The 21,445-nt window shown below is 55.3% G+C and overlaps 1 protein-coding gene across 5 annotated transcripts in view; it reads right to left on the bottom strand.

Annotated features, from left to right (window-relative positions):
* fstl5 (follistatin-like 5) overlaps positions 1-21,445 on the bottom strand; it is a 1,269,795-nt gene that overhangs the window by 630,598 nt on the left and 617,752 nt on the right. For 3 of the 5 annotated variants that reach the window (XM_072496156.1, XM_072496159.1, XM_072496157.1), the window contains exon 5: positions 2,615-2,818. The exons of the other annotated variants lie outside the window; for them this stretch is intronic. In XM_072496156.1, the coding sequence (XP_072352257.1) occupies positions 2,615-2,818 (204 nt within the window). The remainder of the gene's footprint in view (positions 1-2,614; positions 2,819-21,445) is intronic. 5 annotated transcript variants of the gene reach the window in all.

Genomic DNA, 21,445 nt, shown 5'->3' with positions numbered 1-21,445 from the left:
ATCAGAATCATTGAACATTCTGGGTGCATTGCTTGCTTTTTCATCCTTCTGGATACAATTTCTTAATTTCCTCATATAATGAATGTCCATCATGTTACTATGCTTCTATCTAATCAAAAGGGCTCAGTACAACATTTGGCAATGTTTCCATGAGGAGAAAAGACATTAACAAACATGAACCTTGATAATAAGTGTTAACATTGCAAATTCCACACTGGGACCACTTATTGGGAATTCCATAGCACCATTTTCCAAATATTTAATTTAATGGACAGAAAGTCACTGCCACCACAAATACAAATTCCCAAAAGTCATAGTTTACAGCATGGAAAGAGGCTCTTCGGCCATCGACACTCCGCCAGCCAGCAAGCACCTAACTATTCTAATCCCATTTTCCAGCACTTGGCTTGTATGCTATGGCATTTCAAGTGCTAAATACTTCATAAATGTAATGTGTGTTCCTACCTTTACCACCCATTCAGACAGTAATTCCCAGATTTCAACCACCCTTTGGGTGAAAAGGCTTTTCCTCACATCCCGGGCAGCACGGTAGCACAAGAGGCTAGCACAGTGGCTTCACAACGCCAGGGTCCCAGGCTCGATTCCCGCTGGGTCACTGTCTGTCTGCACATTCTCCCCGTGTCTGTGTGAGTTTCCTCCGGGTGCTCCAGTTTCCTTCCACAGTCCAAAGACGTGCAGGTTAGATAGATCGGACATGCTAAATTGCCCTTAGTGTCCAAAAAAAAAGGTTAGATGGGGTTATTGGATTACGGGGATAGGGTGGAAGTGAGGGCTGAAGTGGGTCAGTAAAGACTCGATGGGCTGAATGACCTCCTTCTGCACTGTATGTTCTATGTATCTATGTATCCCCTCTAATTCTCCTGCCCTACATCCTTAAATCTATGCCCCCTGGTTATTGACCCGCCCCTATTAAGGGAAAAGATTTAGAATCATAGAATCAGACAACACAGAAGGAGGCCATTGTGTCTATCTTGTCCATGCCAGCCCGAGGACACCCAGGTGCCCTTTCTAATCCCACCTTTCTGCACCCGGTCCATAACCCTGTAACTTAGAGCATTTAAGGTGCATATTCACCCACCTTTTAAGGTCTCTGCCTCCACCACAAACTCGGACAGTGAATCCCAGATTCCCACACCCTCTGCGTAAAAAAGTTTTTCTTTTCCTTTTTCCTGTCACCAAGATTGGTGGAGTGGCAGATAGTGTTGAGGACTGTCAGAGGGTACAACAGGACAAAGATAGGTTGGAGACTTGGGCAGAGAAATGGCAAATGGAGTTTAATCCGGACAAATGTGAGGTAATGCATTTTGGTAGGACTAACATAGAGTGGAAATATACTGTAAATGGCAAAACTGAGGAATATAGAAAGTCAGAGAGATCTGAGCATGCAGGTCCACAGATCTTTGAAGTTGGCAACACAAGTGGGCAAGGTAGTGAAGAAAGCATACGGAATGCTTGCCTTCATTAGATGGAGCATCAAGTATAAGTTATACTACAGTTGTATAGAACCTTGGTCAGGCCGCACTTGGAATATTGCGCACAATTCTGGTTGCCACACTACCAGAAGGATGTGGAGGCTTTGGAGAGGGTGCAGAGAAGGTTTACCAGGATGTTGCCTGGTCTGGAGGGTGTTAGCTATGTGGAGAGGCTGAACAGACTCGGACTGTTTTCATTAGAAAGACGGAGGTTGAGATGTGAACTGATAGAGGTCTACAAGATTATGAGGAGCATGGATAGAGTGGATGGGGCGGCACTCTTTTCCAAGGTGGAGGGGTCCGTCACTAGGGGGCATAGGTTTAAGATCCATGGGACAAAGTTTAGAGGAGATGTGCGAGGCAGGTTTTTTACGCAGAGGGTGGCGAGAACCTGGACCGCATTGCCAGGGGAGGTTGTGGAAGCAGATACATTAACGGCGTTCAAAAGGCATCTTGACAAACACATGGATAGGATGGTAGAGGGATACGGCACAAGGAAGTGCTGAGGGTTTTGGCGAAGGTTAGTATCATGACCGGTAAAGGCTTGGAGGGCCGAAGGGCCTGGTCCTGTGCTGCATTGTTCTTTGTTCTTTCTTCATATCTACCATATCTATGTCCCTCATAATTTCATACACCTTAGTCATGTCCCCCTTCACCCTTCTCTGCTTCAGGGAAAACACCCCCAGCCCATTTTGTCTCTCTTGATAGCTGAAACACTCCACCCCAAGCAACTTCCTGATGAATTTCCTCTGCACACTCTCGAGTGCAATCACTTCCTTCCCATAGTAAGAATTCTTACCACACCAGGTTAAAGTCCAACAGGTTTGTTTTGAATCACTAGCTTTCGGAGCACAGCTCTTTCCTCAGGTGAATGATGATGTGGGTTCCAGAAACATATATATTGATAAAGTCAATGATGCAAGATGATACTTTCAATGCGAGTCTGTGCAGGTAATTAAGTCTTTACAGGTCCAGATGGAGCAACTGGAGAGAGGGATAATCACAGGTTAAAGAGCTGTGAATTGTCTCAGGACAGTTGGTAAGATTGCGCAAGCCCAGGCAGATGGCGGGGTGAATGTAATGCGACATGAATCCAAGGTCCCGGTTGAGGCCATACTCACGTGTGCAGAACTTGGCAATGCGTTTCTGCTCAGCGAATCTACGTTGTCGTGCGCCCTGAAGGCCGCCTTGGAGAACGCTTATCCGAAGATCAGAGGCTGAATGCCCTTGACTGCTAACGTGTTCCCCGACTGGAAGGGAACATTCCTGCCTGGCGATTGTCGTGGTACCATGCGTGGTACATTGGCGAGACCATGCAGACGCTGCTGTAATGGATGAACGGACATTGCGTGACAATCACGACAACGCAGAATCGCCGAGCAGAAACGTATAGCCAAGTTCCGCACACACGAGTAAGGCCTCAACCGGGACCTTGGATTCATGTCACATTAAATTCACCCCCCACCATCTGGCCTGGGCTCGCAAAATCCTACCAACTGTCCTGGCGTGAGACAATTCAGACCTCTTGAACCTATGATGATCCCTCTCTCCAGTTGCTCCATCTGGGCCTGTAAAGACTTAATTACCTGCAAAGACTCGCATTCAAAGTATTGTCTTGTATCACTGACTTTGTCTCGATATATGTTTCTGGAACCCACCTCTTCTTTCACCTGAGGAAGGAGCTGTGCTCTGAAAGTTAGTGATTCAAAACAAACCTGTTGGACATTAACCTGGTGTTGTAAGACTTCTTATTGTGCTCACCCCAGTCCAACACCGGCATCTCCACTTCATTCCTTCCCATAGTGTGGCAACCATAACTGCACACAGTACTCTAGCTGTGGCCTAACTAACGTTTTATACAGCACCATCATAACCTCCCTGCCCTTATATTCTGTGCCTTGGCTAACAAGGCAAGTATCACATATGCCTTCTTAACCACCTGATCTACTCATCCTGCTGCCTTCTGGGATCTATCGAAATGCATACCACGGTCCCTCTGATCCTTTGTACTTACTAGGGTCCTACTGTTCATTGTGTATTCTCTTACCTTGTTAGTAGGCAAAGTGAAATTTATGAAATTATTTCATGTGTTTTAAAATTAGTAATGGATTTGTTTTATTCCTCCCTCTGTTCATATTGGGCAAGAAGAAGAAACAAACACAAAACAATAACAGTAATTGAAAGATTGGATTTTGAGGAGGCTTATAAAGGCAGATAGAAAAGTAGAAAAAAGAAGGGGTTTGGAGAGAGATTTCAGAGAATTTTATTTCCCCTTCAACTAAAGAGCTGTGGTATTGGTGAATGGAGGCTAAACATTTTCTGGAACCTTGTGCCATTCCTAATGCGTGAATCAAAAGAATGTGTTCAGAGGTTATTTCATCTGATCGCTACATACATACATTTTCCAATCAAGGTGCTTGACAATGATCAAGAGCAGGAATCAGGCCTATTTTTATGCTCCCAAACCAAGGGCACGATCAAACTAAAAAAAAAGGCTGTTCTGGGCGGAAAGAGCCAGGTTGTTCCAGCGCTATCTATCGGCACTCTGGTTGTTTTAGTTCCCTGGCAGTGAACGCCCCCCCGAGACCGCACTCTGCATCATTTCCTGCACTCAGGAGCTCTGATGAGCAGAGTTCCCTTGTGCATAATGGATCTGGAAGCCATTTAAAATGGTGTACTAATCTCTCGACCCCCCCAGTACTGAACAACGCTCGGCTGGGGTCTTCCCAGAGAGGCCAGTAGATGCCGGGTGACCGTTAGATCAGGTGAAGCATGGCTAAGTGGGTTCTTAAACTCACTAAGCCATGCAAGACTGGGTCCCACCCACAACGGGCTACAGATCATGGGGCGTCATTCTCTGACCCCCCAGCGGGTCGGAGAATGGCCGTTGGCCGCCGTGAATCCCGCCCCCGCCGGTTGCCAAAGTCTCCGGAGGGAGAAAAGTCGGCGGGGCGTTAATGGCGCCGCAGACGTCGGAGAATCGCACGGGCCTGCGCAAGGCAGCCGATTTTGGGCCTGCCGATATTCTCCCATCTGGATGGGCCGAAGTCCCGTCGACGTGATGACCGGTCACGTCGACGTAAATCAAACCTCCTTTTCATCGGCGTGAACCTGGAGCACAGCGTGGAGGTGAGTGACGGCCTGGGGGGTTGGCCGCTGGGCAGGCGATGGCGTGGCTGCAGTCTGAATGTGTGGGGAGAGGTGTGTCTAGGGTTGTGTGTGTGTGTGTGCGGCGGGGGGTGGTGGTTAGAGTGGGCTGGGCTCCGGGGGAGTGCCAGGAGGGGGGTCCGTGCCGGGGAGGAGGATGGGGGGGTCCGTGCCGGGGAGGAGGGTGGGGGGGTCCGTGCCGGGGAGGAGGATGCGAGGTCCGTGCCGGGGAGGAGGATGGGAGATCCGTGCTGGGGAGGAGGATGGGGGGGTCCGTGCCGGGGAGGAGGATGGGGGGGGGGGGTCCGTGCCGGGGAGGAGGATGGGAGGTGCGTGCCGGGGAGGGGGATGGGGGGGGGGGTCCGTGCCAGGGAGGAGGATGGGAGGTCCGTGCCGGGGAGGGGGATGGGGGGTCCGTGCCGGGGAGAGGGATGGGGGGGGGGGTCCGTGCTGGGGAGGGGGATGGGGGGTCAAGTGAGTTGGTCCACCTGGCCAGGTGCCAGCGTCCAACAGTTGGACCCATGCGGTCCATGCCACCTGGCTGGGGGGAAGGAGGGGATATGGGCAATGATGACATGTCGTCGTTCCCCCCCCCCCGCCCCCCACCAGGCCGTCATGTTTTCCGATCATCCAGCGATGTTGGCCGCCGTGGCGGCAGCCGCTAATGTCCATGTTGCCCTGGATGAGGAGGAGGAGGAGGAGCGTGCCAGAGAGGCGGCGCAGTCTGCCGCAGAGGGGCAGGCGGCAGCCTGGTCCAGGCTGGAGGGACACCTGACCGACAGGACGAGGAGGGGGAGGAGGACATCATGGCCCCACGGCAACGGAGGCACCCGAGGGCGCCCCGTGTGTACCGGCCCCGGCAGTCATACCAGGACCTCCGGATGAGGCGGGAAACCGTGGCACACATCTGCCACCTGCTGGCACACCTGTCACCACGTGGCACTGGCGGGGGACACCCTCTCCCCGTGTCCGTCAAGGTTACGGTGGCCCTGAACCTTTATGCAACGGGGTAATTCCAGGCACCGAGTGGGGACCTGTCCAGCATATCGCAGACATCGGTGCATCCGGGCAGTGACAGATGCTCTATATGCCATGGCGCACCGCTACATCCGATTCCCTGTGGACCGGGCCAGCCAAGATGCCCGGGCCGTGGGCTTCTCTGCCGTGGCCGGGTTCCCCATGGTCCAGGGTGCGATCGTTGGGATGCACGTTGCCGTGCGGCCACCTGAAGATAACAGGGCCATGTTCACCAATAGGAAGGGGACCTATTCGATGAACATACAGGTGGTCTGCGACCACCGCATGATGATCCTGCACATCTGTGCCCGTTACCCAGGCAGTGTACACGACTCATACGTGTTGTCGCGGTCATCCATCCCCGGCATGTACGAGGGACGCCATCCCCGGCTGAGGGGCTGGTTGCTGGGCGACAGGGGCTACCCATTGCGATCGTGGCTGATGACGCCTGTACGGAGGCCACGTAATGAGGCGTAGAACCGCTACAATGATGCCCATGTAGCGACAAGGGGAGTGATAGAGAGGTGCTTTGGCATGCTGAAGATGCGTTTCAGGTGCCTGGACCTCTCTGGGGGCGCCCTCCAGTATCGGTCAGATAGGGTCGGCCGCATCATTGTGGTGTGCTGCGTCCTGCACAACATAGCCCAACAGAGGGGCGATGTGCCGCAGGCAGAGGAGGGCGGAGTGGAGGAGCAGCAGGAAGAGGCGCAGTCCTCCCCAGATGAGGGGGATGGGGGCAATGGTCAGGGCAGACGGGCTAGACACAGGCGGGTGGCTGTCCACCGTTACCGGCTGGCCCAGCGGGCACGGGACAGGCTGATAGACGCCCGCTTCACTGACTAGATGGGCGTGGGAATCGGGTAGTATGGCCACAGACCGCACACCATGGCAACAGCCGACCACCCACACCCCCCACCCATCCACCCACCCAGCACCCTCACCCCCCTCCCCAACCCCACCCACCCCACCCGCATGCACACCACCCCCCCCATTGCTGATCCACCTGTGGCACAACGGCCGGGCTCACACAGTTGCGGGTGGACGCGTGACTATTGCAGGCCATGGAGGATGATGACAACTCGCCCTGCGGTGAGCTCCTGGCTCCACATCGTTGGACTATGTCTGACCCATGGCCACAGTACCACCATCCACCCGGACCATCCCTGCATGCGGCTGTGACACTGCAGCGCACGGTCCCATCCTCTGCCCGAGGGGATGTTGATGGCGGCCCAGGGGGAAGGGGGCAGACTCACCCGGGGCTGAGGTAAGACCACCCCTCACACACACACTTGCGCTCAACGTACATGACACCCCCGCACGCTTTGGACAGAGCACAAAGGCAGCTTCTGTAGGTGTAACATTGACTTTAATAACCAAAGGAGTTCATGCACGTGCCCTAGCCCCTAAAACTCATCTGTGCCCTGCACCCGTGCCAACTTACTCAGTGTCTAATTGTTTGGCCTTACGGGCCCTTTGACTACGTCTACATGGTTCCCCAGACGGTACAGCAGACCTGGAGGTGGACTCCTGTGATTCCTGCCCTCTGACACTGGATCCCTTTGGCGGCCGTTTCCTGGGGCGTCCTGGCCTAGATGGGCCAGGTTGCGGCCCGGGCGACTGGGATGGCGAGCTGCCAGCCTGTCCTGCCCGTTGCCCACCCGATGCACCTGGGACAGAAGGGGGGGAGTCCGAGGTGTCGCGGTGTTCCGGGACCTCCCCTACAGGGGGAGCCGGGACGGGCCACACCACCTCCTCCTCCCTCGGGGTGCCCGATGGCGCCCAGGCCTCTACATGGGTGGGGGATGTGAACGGACTGGCCATCCGACGCCCCCCCGACATCTAGCGCTGCCAGTCTTGGAGGCCCGTGCTGGTATCGACAGGGGTCTGCATGTTTGCAGCCATGGAGCCCAGGGGGTTGGCAAACCCTGTCTGTGACAGTGCGACGCAGGCTCGCACATGGCCACTGGCGCCGATGCCCTCAGCGATGGCCTGCTGAGACTGGGCCATGGCCTGCAGTGACTGGGCCATGGCCTGCTGAGACTGGGCCATGGCCTGCTGAGACTGGGCTATGGCCTGCTGAGACTGGGCCATGGCCTGCTGAGACTGGGCCATGGCCTGCAGAGACAGGGCCATGGCCTGCTGAGACTGGGCCATGGCCTGCAGAGACAGGGCTATGGCGTTGAGCGCCTCTGCCACCTGGCGCTGGCACTGGCTCATGGCCTCCTGTGAGAGGGCAGCCATGTCCTGGGCCACAGACGTCTCCTGCACGGAAAGCCCCAGGCCTCGCAAACCGTTCCCCATGTCTGACACCGTCGCACCCATTGCCTCCACCGCGGACGCCACCCGTGCGGTGTCGGCCTGGGTGGCACGCATGACCGGCACCACTCCCAGTTCCTGGACGCGGGTGGACTCCTCCACCTGCGACTGCAGCCGCCGCAAGCCTGCCGTCACCCTCTTAGCTCGTCTCAGGTTCGGTGGTTGCATCGGACCTATGGGTGGGTGTGGTAACTCCAGGAACCCGGGATCCATCTGGGCGGCAGATGTTCGCTTGGGCTGGGCTGCCCTCCAACCACCCAGCCCCTCTGCTGCTCCTACCTCCACCTGCTGTACCGGGACGGCTGTGTTGTGCACATCAGTGAGTGTAGCAGACGCCTCATCACTAAAGTGCCCAACTGAGGTGAGTGTTTCTGCGATGGTGGAGGGTGTTGGTGACAGCAGTGGCGTTGTGTCGTGCTCTTCGTCCCACTCTGAGTCCATGGCACTTTGGGGTGGGGGTTCGTCTCCACCCATCCACTCTGAGTCACTGTCCGGTATTTCGTCTTCCTGGGTAGTGCTGTCCCAGGTAGGGGTGTCCTGGATAGTGCTGTCCCGGGTAGGGGTGCCCTGGGTAGTGGTGTCTTGGGTAGTGGTGTCTTGGGTAGTGGTGACCTGGGTAGTGGTGTCCTGGGTAGTGGTGTCCTGGCTCGGCTGTGACGGGGGCCTGTGGCTGCCCCCCTCATCGCTGGGTGGCACACGCCTGCGTCGTAGCACCCGCACGTGACGGGGGCGTCGTCTCCCTGTTGCTCCAGGTCTCTCCGTCTCCCGTGGTCTCCAAGGGACATCCTGCGGGCGTCGCATGTCGGAGGGTCCGCGACTCTCCGTCTCCCGTGGTGTGCGAGGGGCATCCTGCGGGCGTCACATGCCGGAGGGTCCGGGTCTCTCCGTCTCCCGTGGTGTGCGAGGGGCATCCTGCGGGCGTCGCATGCCGGAGGGTCCGGGTCTCTCCGTCTCCCGTGGTGTGCGAGGGGCATCCTGCGGGCGTCGCATGTCGGAGGGTCCGCGACTCTCCGTCTCCCGTGGTGTGCGAGGGGCATCCTGCGGGCGTCGCATGCCGGAGGGTCCGGGTCTCTCCGTCTCCCGTGGTGTGCGAGGGGCATCCTGCGGGCGTCGCATGCTGGAGGGTCCGGGTCTCTCCGTCTCCCGTGGTGTGCGAGGGGCATCCTGCGGGCGTCACATGCCGGAGGGTCCGGGTCTCTCCGTCTCCCGTGGTGTGCGAGGGGCATCCTGCGGGCGTCGCATGCCGGAGGGTCCGGGTCTCTCCGTCTCCCGTGGTGTGCGAGGGGCATCCTGCGGGTGGTCTGCATCTGCGGGGCTGGGTGCCTCGACGTTTGCTCCTGCGATACACAATGACGCATGCATGGTTAGACACGCAGGCAGTGATCAGGTGGTATGGGGGAGGGGGGATATGGGGGAGGGGGGATATGGGGATGGGGTGGATATGGGGACGGGCTGTCGGTGGCTCACTTGCTAGTATGCCCCCCACCTCTGCATCAGCAACCTCCCGGTCGTCAGGTCCGCCAGCCAGTTCCAGGGCCCTTTCCTCGTGTTCGGTCAGTGGCCTCTCATCAGCGGGGCCTCCTCCAGTCCTCACATGCTCCCTATTGTTGTGTACGTGCTTATCCTGTGGGGGGGGGGGGGTGGTGGCAGGGGTAAAAGGCAACAGTGTTAGGCAGGTATATGAATGCACGCCATCGGTTGCGCGTGCATTGCAGAGGTTAAGGTTAGGGCTGGATTCACTTGGGGATATGGGGGAGGGGGGATATGGGGGAGGGGGATATGGGGGAGAGGGGGATATGGGGGAGGGGGATATAGGGGAGGGGTGATATGGGGATATGGGGAGGGGGGATATGGGGGGAGGGGGGATATGGGTGATATGAGGGAGGGGGGATATGGGGAGGGTGGATATGGGGAGGGTGGATATGGGGGAGGGGGGATATGGGGGAGGAGGGATATGGGAGGGGGGATATTGGGGATATGGGGGAGGGGGGATATGGGGGAGGGGGGTTATAGGGAGGGGGGATATGAGGGAGGGGGATATGGGGGAGGGGGGATATGGGGGAGGGGGATATGGGGGAGGGGGGATATGGGGGTGGGGGGATATGGGGGAGGGGGGATATGGGGGATATGGGGGAGGGGGGATATGGGGGAGGGGGTGGATATGGGGAGGGGGGATATGGGGGAGGGGGGATATGGGGGAGGGGGGATATGGGGGAGGGGGGATATGGGGGAGGGGGGATATGGGGGAGGTGGATATGGGGGAGGGGGATATGGGGGAGGGGGGATATGGGGAGGGGGATATGGGGGAGGGGGATATGGGGGAGGGGGATATGGGGGAGGGGGGATATGGCGGAGGGGGATATGGGGGAGGGGGGATATGGGGGAGGGAGTATATGGGGGAGGGGGGATATGGGGGAGGGGGGTATGGGGGAGGGGGGTATGGGGAGGAGGGATACGGGGGATATGGGGGAGGGGGGATATAGGGAGGGGGGATATGGGGAATATGGGGGAGGGGGAATATGGGGGAGGGGGAATATGGGGGAGGGGGAATATGGGGGAGGGGGAATATGGGGGAGGGGGGATATGGGGGAGGGGGGATATGGGGGAGGGGGGATATGGGGGATATGGGGGAGGGGGGATATGTGGAGGGGGGAAATGGTGGAGGGGGGATATGGGGGATGGGGAATATGGGGGAGGGGGATATGGGGGAGGGGGGATATGGGGGAGGGGGATATGGGGGAGGGGGGATATGGGGGAGGGGGGATATTGGGGAGGGGGGATATGGATATCGGGCGGTGGGCGGGGGGGGAGGCTCACCCTGCCTGCTCTGACGAGGTTGTTCACCTTCTTGTGGCACTGGGTGCCTGTCCGTGGTGTCAGGGCCGCAGCGGTGACGGCCTCTGCCACCTCCCTCCACAGACGTGGGGCAACTCTGCGGCCGTGCCAGGGATACAGGGCCTCCCTCCTCTGCTCCACTGCGTCCAGGAGCGCCTCCACATCCTGTGACTGGAACCTCGGGGCTGAGCGGCGGCCAGCCATCCAGTCGGGTGTTCCGGTCGGGTGTTCCGGTCGGTTGGGGGGGGGAGCAGCGCGGCCTTATGAGCCGTCACGCCGTGCGGCGTGTATGACGCTGTACGGCGTGAACCACGTGCGCAAGCGCGGATCCCGTCACGTCGCTGCTAGCCCATTTCGGGCCGGAGACTTTTCAACTATTTTTCCGGCGTGACGCAAGTCGGATTTGCGCTGTTTTTTGCGCCGATCGGAGGACTTTGCGCCGATAACAGAGAATTTCGCCCATGATGTCTCGCGAGATCTGGTTCGGTCGCACGAGGCATAACGGCCATCGGAAATCCCGAGGGAGGCCTCTCCCAGGATCTACCAGCTGCATCACGCCCCAGTTCTGTCGGGGACATGGCCGGTAGATCACATCCACAATTTAGTTTCATTTAAACTTACTGTTGTGTCAGACGTTTATAGCTTCAAGCCTTCAAGTCGCACTCCAGCTGTCCAGCTCATGATTTAGGTGTGCAATTCTAGTGCAATTCTTGAGGTAGTGTTGCACTGCATGAAGTAACTTCCCAAAACTAATTGCTATGACATGGCACTGTTCGAAGGTGAGCAGGCAGTTTCCCCACTATCCTGGTATTAATTCCCATTTTAACCAATAGAACCAAAATAAATTAATTGGTCATTCCTCTCATTGTTGTGTATGTGGTCTTGTGTGTAAAATGGCTGCTGCATTTGCAGCAGTCACTGCAATACAATGTAATTCATTGCACATAAACACAGAGAGAAAGTTAGGCCCCATATTAATACAATTCTTTCTTTGTGAAAGCAGTCTCACTTCCTGTTATAAACTGCCTACTTATCATTGGCTGGGGACTAATGACAATCCCACAATCCTGTGGGAGTATGAGCTTCCCCAATGAGGGGGGGGCGGAGAAACCATTAGTAAACTCCTAGTATAAATAAAGCTGGCCAGGTTAGGAACCAGCAGGAAGGAGTGTGCAGCAAGGGAAGTTGCTGCTGTTATATATATATATATAATATATATATATTTTATATATATATATATAGAGAGAGAGAGAGAGAGAGATAGAGATAGAGATAGAGATAGATGTGGAGGCGCTCCTGGACGCAGTGGAGCAGAGGAGGGAGGCCCTATATATATATATATATATATATATGTTATTGTAAATAAATGTTATTACTTTGTATCCTTAAAACTCGTGCTGGATTCTTCGTGGCCCTCACAAAACTTCAATTACTTGTGCCTTACAACAGCTTTGCTTATAGTGGGAGAGTTGCCATTGCATTGAACGAGGCTGTCATGTTTTTTTATTGGAGCCTGAAGGTAAGGCTCTCCAAAATGAAATCACATTTTTCTCTGTCAGAAATGATGTGCAGAAGACATGAAAAGCCATGTCAAGTGTTGAATTCAGCTCTGTAATCATGTTATTTTGTATACCTCCTTTTTTGTTATTAGGCAGTTCACCTTTTAGTCTCATGCAGTGCCCTGTAGTTTGAAATGAATTATGTGTGCCATTACCAAAGTGCTGACCTAAAAAATCACTCTAATGTGTGCAGTAATGCGGTACATAACGATAGAAAAACATCTCAACCATGTCTGTATCTGACATTTCTGTAATTTACTGAGAGGGTTAGATTTGAAAGCTTTGTGGATTGGCGAATTTACAACAACTGCACCATGCAAGAGGAGTTAGATTTCTCTTTCTTGCTCTTATGGACTCTAGGGAAGCAAAGCACTGCATTAGTTTACATTAGAAAATTAAACTCACAAATCAGATGTTCTGCTGATTGAAGCCTTTAAATAAGTTTCCAATGCAGTGTGTGCCAAATACCCTGTAGCAACTGATCTGATATTAAAAACGTCTGACATCCGGGCGAGATTCTCCGACCCCCCGCCGGGTTGGAGAATCGCCGGGGGCTGGCGTGAATCCCGCCCCCGCCGGTTGCCGAATTCTCCACCACCGGATATTCGGCGGAGGCGGGAATCGCACCGCGCCGGTTGGCGGGCCCCCCCCCCCCCCGCGAGTCTCCGGCCCGTATGGGCCGAAGTCACGCCGCTAAAATGCCTGTCCCGCTGGCGTAGATTAATCCACCTACCTTACCGGCGGGACAAGGCGGCGCAGGCGGGCTCCGGGGTCCTGGGGGGGGGGGGGGCACGGGGCGATCTGGCCCCGGGGGGTGCCCCCACGGTGGCCTGGCCCGCGGTCGGGGCCCACCGATCCGCGGGCGGGCCTGTGCCATGGGGGCACTCTTTCCCTTCCGCCTTTGCCACGGTCTCCACCATGGCGGAGGCGGAAGAGACTCCCTCCACTGCGCATGCGCGGGAATGCCGTCAGCGGCCGCTGACGCTCCCGCGCATGCGCCACCCGGAGATGTCATTTCCGCGCCAGCTGGCGGGGCACCAAAGGCCTTTTCCGCCAGCTGGCGGGGCGGAAATTAGTCCGGCGCGGGACTAGCCCCTTAAGGTTGGGGCTCGGCCCCCAAAGATGCGGAGCATTCCGCACCTTTGGGGCGGCGCGATGCCCAACTGATTTGCGCCGTTTTGGGCGCCAGTCGGCAGACATCGCGCCGTTTCCGGAGAATTTCGCCCCATAAGTTTGATAAATACTGTAAGTATGGAGGATTTTACCTCTGTAACTGTGCAAAGAATAATTTTGGCTGTTATACTAGAATTTGATTTTTAAATAAAAGTTCAGCTTTCAACGAGAATATTGAAGAGAATCCTGTTGGCATTGTCGGCAGGAAATCATACCGTATATTCAAGTATTTGGAAAAAAACATTTTGTACAAGTTTCACACTGCATCTGTGGTGTTCTGACTCTGATCCACCTGCCCTGGCATCATTTGAGCTCATCAATCACGAGTGCATCATTGAAACATCTTCTGGAAGTGTCCCAGGGAATTGGAAACATGCTAATGAGGCACCCCTATCACAGTAACTTCATTGCAGTGTTAATGTAAGCGTACTTGTGACAACAATAAATATTATTATTATTATTCAAAAAGGGAGAGCGGCTAAAAGTAGGAAACTATAGACAGGTTAGCTTGACCTCTATGGTGGGGAAGTTGCTGGAATCAATCATTAAGGAGGAGATGACTGAACATTTGAAAAGACAAAGCTCAATCCACCATTGTCAACATGGTTTTAAAAGGGGTAAGTTATGCTTGATGAACTTGCTTGAATTATTTGAGGATGTAACCAACAAGGCGGATAATGGGGAACCTGTGGGTGTGATATATATAACTTTGCGAAGGTGCCGCAAAAAGGTTGATTCAGAAGGTGAGATTGCAGTGGATTGGGGGTAGAGTACTAGATTGGGTTGAAGATTGGCTGACTGACAGAAAGCAGAGGGTTAGTATAAATGGGTCCTTCTCTGGCTGGCGAACTGTAACTCACGGGGTGCCACAGGGGTCAGTCCTCGGACCTCAACGTTTACAATTTATATAAATGATCTGCAAGCAGGAACAGAGTGTAACATAGCAAAATTTGGGGATGATACTAAAACGGAGGGAAAGCAGACATTGAAGAGGAGATAAAGGTTTTACAGACAGATATAGATAGGTTAGGAGATTGGGCCAAAATTTAGCAGATGGTGTTTAATGCAGATAAGTGTGAGGTTATCCATTTGGGCTGAAAAAATAGAAAGGCAAATTTATATCTAAATGGAATGCAGATTCAAGATGCGTCTGGGTAAGGGATCTGGGTGTCTTTGTTCATGAATTGCAGAAAGTCGGTTTGCAGTGACAGCATTTAATTAAAAAGGCAAGTGGAATGTTAGAGTTTATGCAAAAGGACGGGAGTATAAAAGCAGAGAATTGTTGTTGCAATTGTATAGGGTGCTGGTGAGACCACATCTGGAGTATTGTGTCCAGTTATGGTCTCCTTATTTGAGGAAGGATGTGCTGACATTGGAGGCAGTTCAGAGGAGGTTCACCAGATTGATTCCGGGGATGAAAGAGTTGACGTATGAGGAGAGATTAAACAGTTTTGGCTTATACTCGCTGGAGTTTAGAAGGATGAGAGGGGATCTCATCAAGGTATATAAAATATCAAAAGGGATTGATAAAGTAAATGTAGATTAAATGTTCCTCCTTATGGGGCAATCTGGAATGAGAGGTCACGGATATAGGATGAGTGTCGGTAGATTTACAACTAAGATGAGGAGGATTTACTTCTCGCAGACGGTGGTGAACTCGCTGCCCCATAGTGCGGTGGAATCTGAGTCATTAAATGGTTTCAAGAAAGAGCTGGGGCAGCACGGTAGCCTTGTGGATAGCACAATTGCTTCACAGCTCCAGGGTCCCAGGTTCGATTCCGGCTTGGGTCACTGTCTGTGCGGAGTCTGCACATCCTCCCCGTGTGTGCGTGGGTTTCCTCCGGGTGCTCCGGTTTCCTCCCACAGTCCAAACATGTGCAGGTTAGGTGGATTGGCCATGATAAATTGCCCTTAGTGTCCAAAATTGCCCTTAGTGTTGGGTGGGGTTACTGGGTTATGGGGATAGGTTGGAGGTGTTGACCTTGGGTAGGGTGCTCTTTCCAAGAGCCGGTGCAGACTCGATGGGCCGAATAGCCTCCTTCTGCACTGTAAATTCTATGATAATCTATGAGATATATTTTTGATTTTAAAAAATGGGTTAAGGGGATATGGGCAACAGTTGGTAACAGTTGGTGAGGTGGATGAGATCAGCAATGATCTGCCTGAATGGCGGATCAGGCTCGAAGGGCTGAATTGTCTACTTCTGCTCCTAATTCCTATGTTCCTATGTTAAGGTTGGCTGGAGATAGGGAGGAGGCATGGGCTTGGGTGGAGTGCTCTTTTGGAGGGTTGGTATACACTTGATGGAGCCAAATAGCCACCTTCTGCATTGTAGGGATTCTGTGGATTCTATGAAGTGGCCAATTTATGGTCATGGAAGGGCCACCTACCACCACTATTTTATCCATGGCAGAGGTAGGTCCATGGCAAGCAGGCAGTCTGGCAGCTTTAGCTGCATGGATTGGTGTCAGGCAAGGAGGGTAGGGTATCTTCTTTGCCCACCGGAGACAACGGGCGCGATTCTCCACTCCCACGCCGAAGTGGCCGCGCCGTCGTGAACGCCGTTGAGGTTCACGATGGCGTGGAACGGCCCCAGTCCCGATGGATTCAGGCCCTGACAATGGGCCAGTATCGGGGCCGCGTCATCCACACGCACCAGGCCTTGTCGCCCGCGTAAAAGTGGCGCCGCATAGATGGCACGGCCGGCGCCGCATAACGGGCGTCATCCGTGCATGCGCGGGTTGGCCAGCGCCAACCCGCACATGCGTGGTTGCCGTCCGCTCTACGTCCGCCCTGCAAGAAGATGGGGGACAGATCTTGCAGGGCTGCGGAAGAAAGGAGGTCCTCCTTCAGAGAGGACGGCCCGACGATCGGTGGGCACCGATCGCGGGCCACCCCACATTTCAGGTAAAGCCCGGTGCAGGATCCCCCCTCGCACCCCCACAGGCCGCCCCCCCCAGCGTTCACACACCGCCCACGACTGCAGCGACCAGGTGTGGATGGCGCCGGGGGGAACCCGCCGTTTTGGCCTGGCCGCTCGGCCCATCCGGGCCTCAGGATAGCGGGGGTGCCAGAGAATCGACATTTTCGGTGTCTCCGGCGATTCTCCGGCCTGCGGCCCGCGAAACCCGACAGGGCCGTTCCCGCCGCTTGGGAGAATCGCGGGAGGGCGTCGGACCGGCGTCCCCGGAAATTTTGGCGGCCCAGGCGATTCTCCCAACCGGCGTGGGAGTGGAGAATCGCGCCCAACCTCTCCCCCTCCAGGACATACCTCCCGTTAACCTTTCAACTACCCGACCTTTCAAATCTGACCCCCTAACCCTCTCAGACCCTGCCCCACTGATACCACCTACCTCCACTAGCTCCTCTTCTTCGGGCACAGCCTGTAGTCCCAATAGTGGTCACCATTTGAACCCGTCACTACTAGGACTACAGTGCTGCTTGCCATTCAATTGGCAACAGCTTCAAAGTGGGACATTCTCTCCAGATGGGGGCAGAAGTCTTTCACTTAGCCAATTAACATCCTGCAAATGGACTGCAGGCAGCTGATATGGTCGGGATGTGTTCCCCTCCCCACTGACTCTTCAGGTGATGGGATGGGAAACACTGGCACCCAAAAGATACTGGGGGCGACTCTCCGATCCCCGCGCCGGGCTGGAGAATCGGAGCAACCGGGCCACGACGCCCCGATGCCGGCGCGCGATTCTCCGAGGCGTTTGGCGCAGCGCCGGCCGCGGGCCGCTGGAATCGGCGGGGCCACCGGTTCTCCGGCCCGGAAGGGCCGAGTGGCCACTCCAACGTGACAGAGTCCCGCCGGTGTCATTCACCCCTGGTTGCGGCGGGAACTCTGTGGGAGCGCTCAGGGGGGGGCGGCCTGTGGGGGGCGGAGGGGGGCTCCTTCACCCGGGGGGGGGGGGGGGGGGGCTCCAATGGGGTCTGGCCCGCGATTGAGGCCCACCCGATCCCCGGGGGGCGGCGTGAATCCTGCCCCCCCCCCCGGCTCCGGGCCTACTTTCCACCGCGGTCGGCCCCTGAACACCGACCCCATGTTGGATCGGGGCCGGCGCGCGTAAGAACCTCTCGCAGCCCTATTGAGGCTCATAGCCCTTTTACTCTCATCTGCCACACCCTTGGGAACTCCAACTTGCCCAAAAAGCGCCGTCTAACCTCATCCCGTTGGAGGTTCCGAGCGGTATAGTTCCCGGTAGAAGGTCTCAAACAACCCATTTACTCCCTCCAGCTCCGTTACCGCTGTGCCCCCCTCATCTCACATCTGTCCAATCTCTTTCATTGCTGTCTGCTTCCTCAGCTGGTGTGCAAGCTTCCTACTAGCTTCCTCCCCATATTCTTACACCGCCACTCTCAGCCACCTCTCCCCAAGTCTTGCACAATTGCCTCACCGCCTTCCCCGTTGATATGAGTCCAAACTTCATTTGGAGCCTCTGTCGCTCCTTAAACAGCTCCTCCTCAGGCACCGCTGAGCACTTCCGATTTACCGCAAAAATGGCCTCCATCAGCCTCAGCATCTCTGCCCGCTCCGCCTTCTCCTTGTATACTTTGTGCGTAAGCCACTGAGTGCATGACCACTTACACCATGGTCGCCACCTGAAGTCTAGGAATCCAATTTGTACATGGAAAATGCCCAAGGCCTGTTTCAGGCATAGGCATTTGACTTCTCCTTTGATGCCAATATGGTGGGCGACACATTCAGTGTGAATTATGTGTGCTCCGCCTTTCCCAATATTAAACACTTTGGCATTCATTTTGCACCTGTGAAAAGGTCACAGCGTCACGTTGGATTCTCTGGGAGTGTCCCCCAAGGACATTTTAATCTCCTGAGCACTGCTGTGAACACTTCAAGAGAAAATAGGAAAATTACATTGATCAGAGCACCAAAGAACAAACGAGAGTAGATAAGAGTTGGTAAGCATGTGTACAGCTTATGCAGGTTAGGCTGCTCTGGAGCCAGTATAAGGTTCACAAATAATAGCTGTTTGTTTTTGTGGCAACTATTTATTCTAATCTGTTCCTTTATTTCATTTGTATCCTCTCTTTGCTTGGATTTTGAAATACAATCACAACATGTCCTACCTGGCTCCTCACAGTCTTGTGATCTCTGCCATGAGGGAATGGCTGGGGGCAACCATGATATATTCAGTTCAATGAAGAGCTTAGGGGTGGCACAGTGGTTAGCACTTCAGCATCACAACACCAGGAACCCGGATTCGATTTCAACCTTGGGTGACTGTGTGGAGTTGGCACGTTCTCCCCGTGTCTGCCTGGGTTTCCTCCGGGGGCTTTGGTTTCCTCTCACAGTCCAAAGATGTGCACGTTAGGTGAATTGGCCATGCTAAATTGCCCCTTAGTGTCCAGATATACAGATTAACTGGGGTTACAGAGATAGACAGGGGAGTGGGTCTAGGTAGAGTGCTCTTTCAGGGAGGTTGGTGCAGACTCGGTAGGCTGAATGGCCTTCTTTTGAACTGCAGGGATTATGTGAGTGGAAAGAGAAACCATTGTGTACAATAATTACACGAGAAAGCTCTTAACATGGTGTGCAAAGTGAAGATGAAATTGAATTTTGAACAGCTAGAAGAGAAGCTACAGCGGAGTGCACCGAAATGTTCCAACCTGCCAAAAGCCACAGAAAATATCTAAAGGTGTGCAGGGTAGGTCGATTGGCCACGCTAAATTGGCCCTTAATTGTAAAAAATGAATTGGGTACTCTAAATTTATTTAAAAAAAAGAAAATATCACAGACAAGGAAAAGCTAACACAAACTGAAGGTTGCAAGTTGCAAGGATGAGACAAAAATGGCTGCAAATTTTCCACTCCCAACTCCTGTTGAAATGATTCCACTTGCAATGGCAAAACTACAAGATTGCAACAGATTTAGTTAACAAGCCAGAGTCGATACGAGTAGCAACACTTTTAACACTGCTGAGAGAGACTGTTAAAAATTGTATTCCACCCTAAACCTCTCTAAAGAGCAGAAAAAAACAGATGACAGAAATTTTGAAAGCCTTGAAAGCATGCTTGGAATCCCAAGTGAATGTAACAGAGATATCATGTGGATGCGACACGCAGTCAAGGGAAAATGATGTACATCATTGTCAGGGGGATGGGAAATCGAGCTGTCGTCCAGAAGCCAGTGTTGAGAGTAGTGAGGTACTGAGGAGGGTATCAAGGTCGCAGGAGTGTACCGGCAGACAGAAAGGTGGGTTGGAGTGTGTCTACTTCAATGCAAGGAGCATCCAGAATAAGGGGCGAAATTCTCCAGAAACGGCGCGATGTCCGCCGACTGGCGCCCAAAACGGCGCAAATCAGACGGGCATCACGCCGCCCCAAAGATGCGGAATGCTCCGCATCTTTGGGGGCCGAGCCCCAACATTGAGGGGCTAGGCCGGCGCTGGACGAATTTCCGCCCCGCCAGCTGGCAGAAAAGGCCTTTGGTGCCCCGCCAGCTGGCGCGGAAATGACATCTCCGGGCGGCGCATGCGCGGGAGCATCAGCAGCCGCTGACAGCATTCCCGCGCATGCGCAGTGGAGGGAGTCTCTCCCGCCTCCACCATGGCCCGGCAACGTGGCCCGGCATCTGTGGAGGTAGGTGGGCGTGGCCGTCAGTGCCAGCGCATTGACACCCAGGACTGGCGAGCAGTGCCACAAAAAGCTCAATAACCTACTGAGGGAAGCCAGGGTGAGTACCCAGCAATATGCCCATGGCAACAACCCCCATACCCCCCACATATGTTACACCCATCTCCTCCCCAGGGGACGGTACGACCACAGCCGTGATCCGCATGGCTGCAGCCACCCATGCAAGCCGCGTTGGCCGTGTGCTCTGTGCAGCCATGCCAACATAGATCCAACTGCATGCATTGGACCGCAAAACAATGCTGTTATTCCCCCCCCAGGAGAAGGGCACCCATAATCAGCGAGAGTGAGCCCAAACCGGAGGGGGTGAACCTAACTTGCGGCCCCTCACCGTGCATGAGCAGAGGGCACTGGACATAGCTGGTGCACCCAAGGACCGGGAGATTACCCATGCCGAGACCGGGGGCGCGCCACCAAGTGAGATCCCCCCCCCATGCCTGGCTCCTTTTCCCCTCAGCCCTCTCCCCCCAGCCCTCTCCCCCCAGCCCCCTCCCCCCAGCCCCCTCCCCCCAGCCCCCTCCCCCCAGCCCCCTCCCCCCAGCCCCCTCCCCCCAGCCCCCTCCCCCCAGCCCCCTCCCCCCAGCCCCCTCCCCCCAGCCCCCTCCCCCCAGCCCTCTCCCCCCAGCCCTCTCCCCCCAGCCCTCTCCCCCCAGCCCTCTCCCCCCAGCCCTCTCCCCCCAGCCCTCTCCCCCCAGCCCTCTCCCCTCAGCCCTCTCCCCTCAGCCCTCTCCCCTCAGCCCTCTCCCCCAGCCGTTCCCCCTCAGCACTGTCCCCTCACCCCGTACAGCGACCCACACCCCCCTCCACCTGCCTAACCATGATGGTGTATTGTGTGTCGCAGGACCGCTCGGTGACCGACCTGGCAGACATCACCCGCATCCAGCGCCTGGATGGCCAGCCGACGCAGACCAACCGGGCGCACCCGCCTCCGGCCAGCGCCAGGGCGGCCAGCCCGCAGGGATTCTAGCAGCGACGGAGAGGGCAGCTCCAACAACAGCCCTCCGGCCCAGTCCAGTGACGACACAGGACACCAGCACACAGGGGACAGACAGGCACGGCACGACGACACAGGACACAAGCACACAGGCCACAGACAGGCACGGCACGACGACACAGGACACAAGCACACAGGGGACAGACAGGCACGGCACGACGACACAGGACACAAGCACACAGGCCACAGACAGGCACGACACGACGACACAGGACACAAGCACACAGGGGACTGACAGGCACGGCACGACGACACAG

Source organism: Scyliorhinus torazame, chromosome 3, assembly GCF_047496885.1.
Source record: "Scyliorhinus torazame isolate Kashiwa2021f chromosome 3, sScyTor2.1, whole genome shotgun sequence".
In the NCBI taxonomy this organism is placed as follows: Eukaryota; Metazoa; Chordata; class Chondrichthyes; order Carcharhiniformes; family Scyliorhinidae; genus Scyliorhinus; species Scyliorhinus torazame.
Note: the sequence above shows the minus strand (reverse complement) of the source record. Positions and strands in the feature narration are given on the sequence as shown.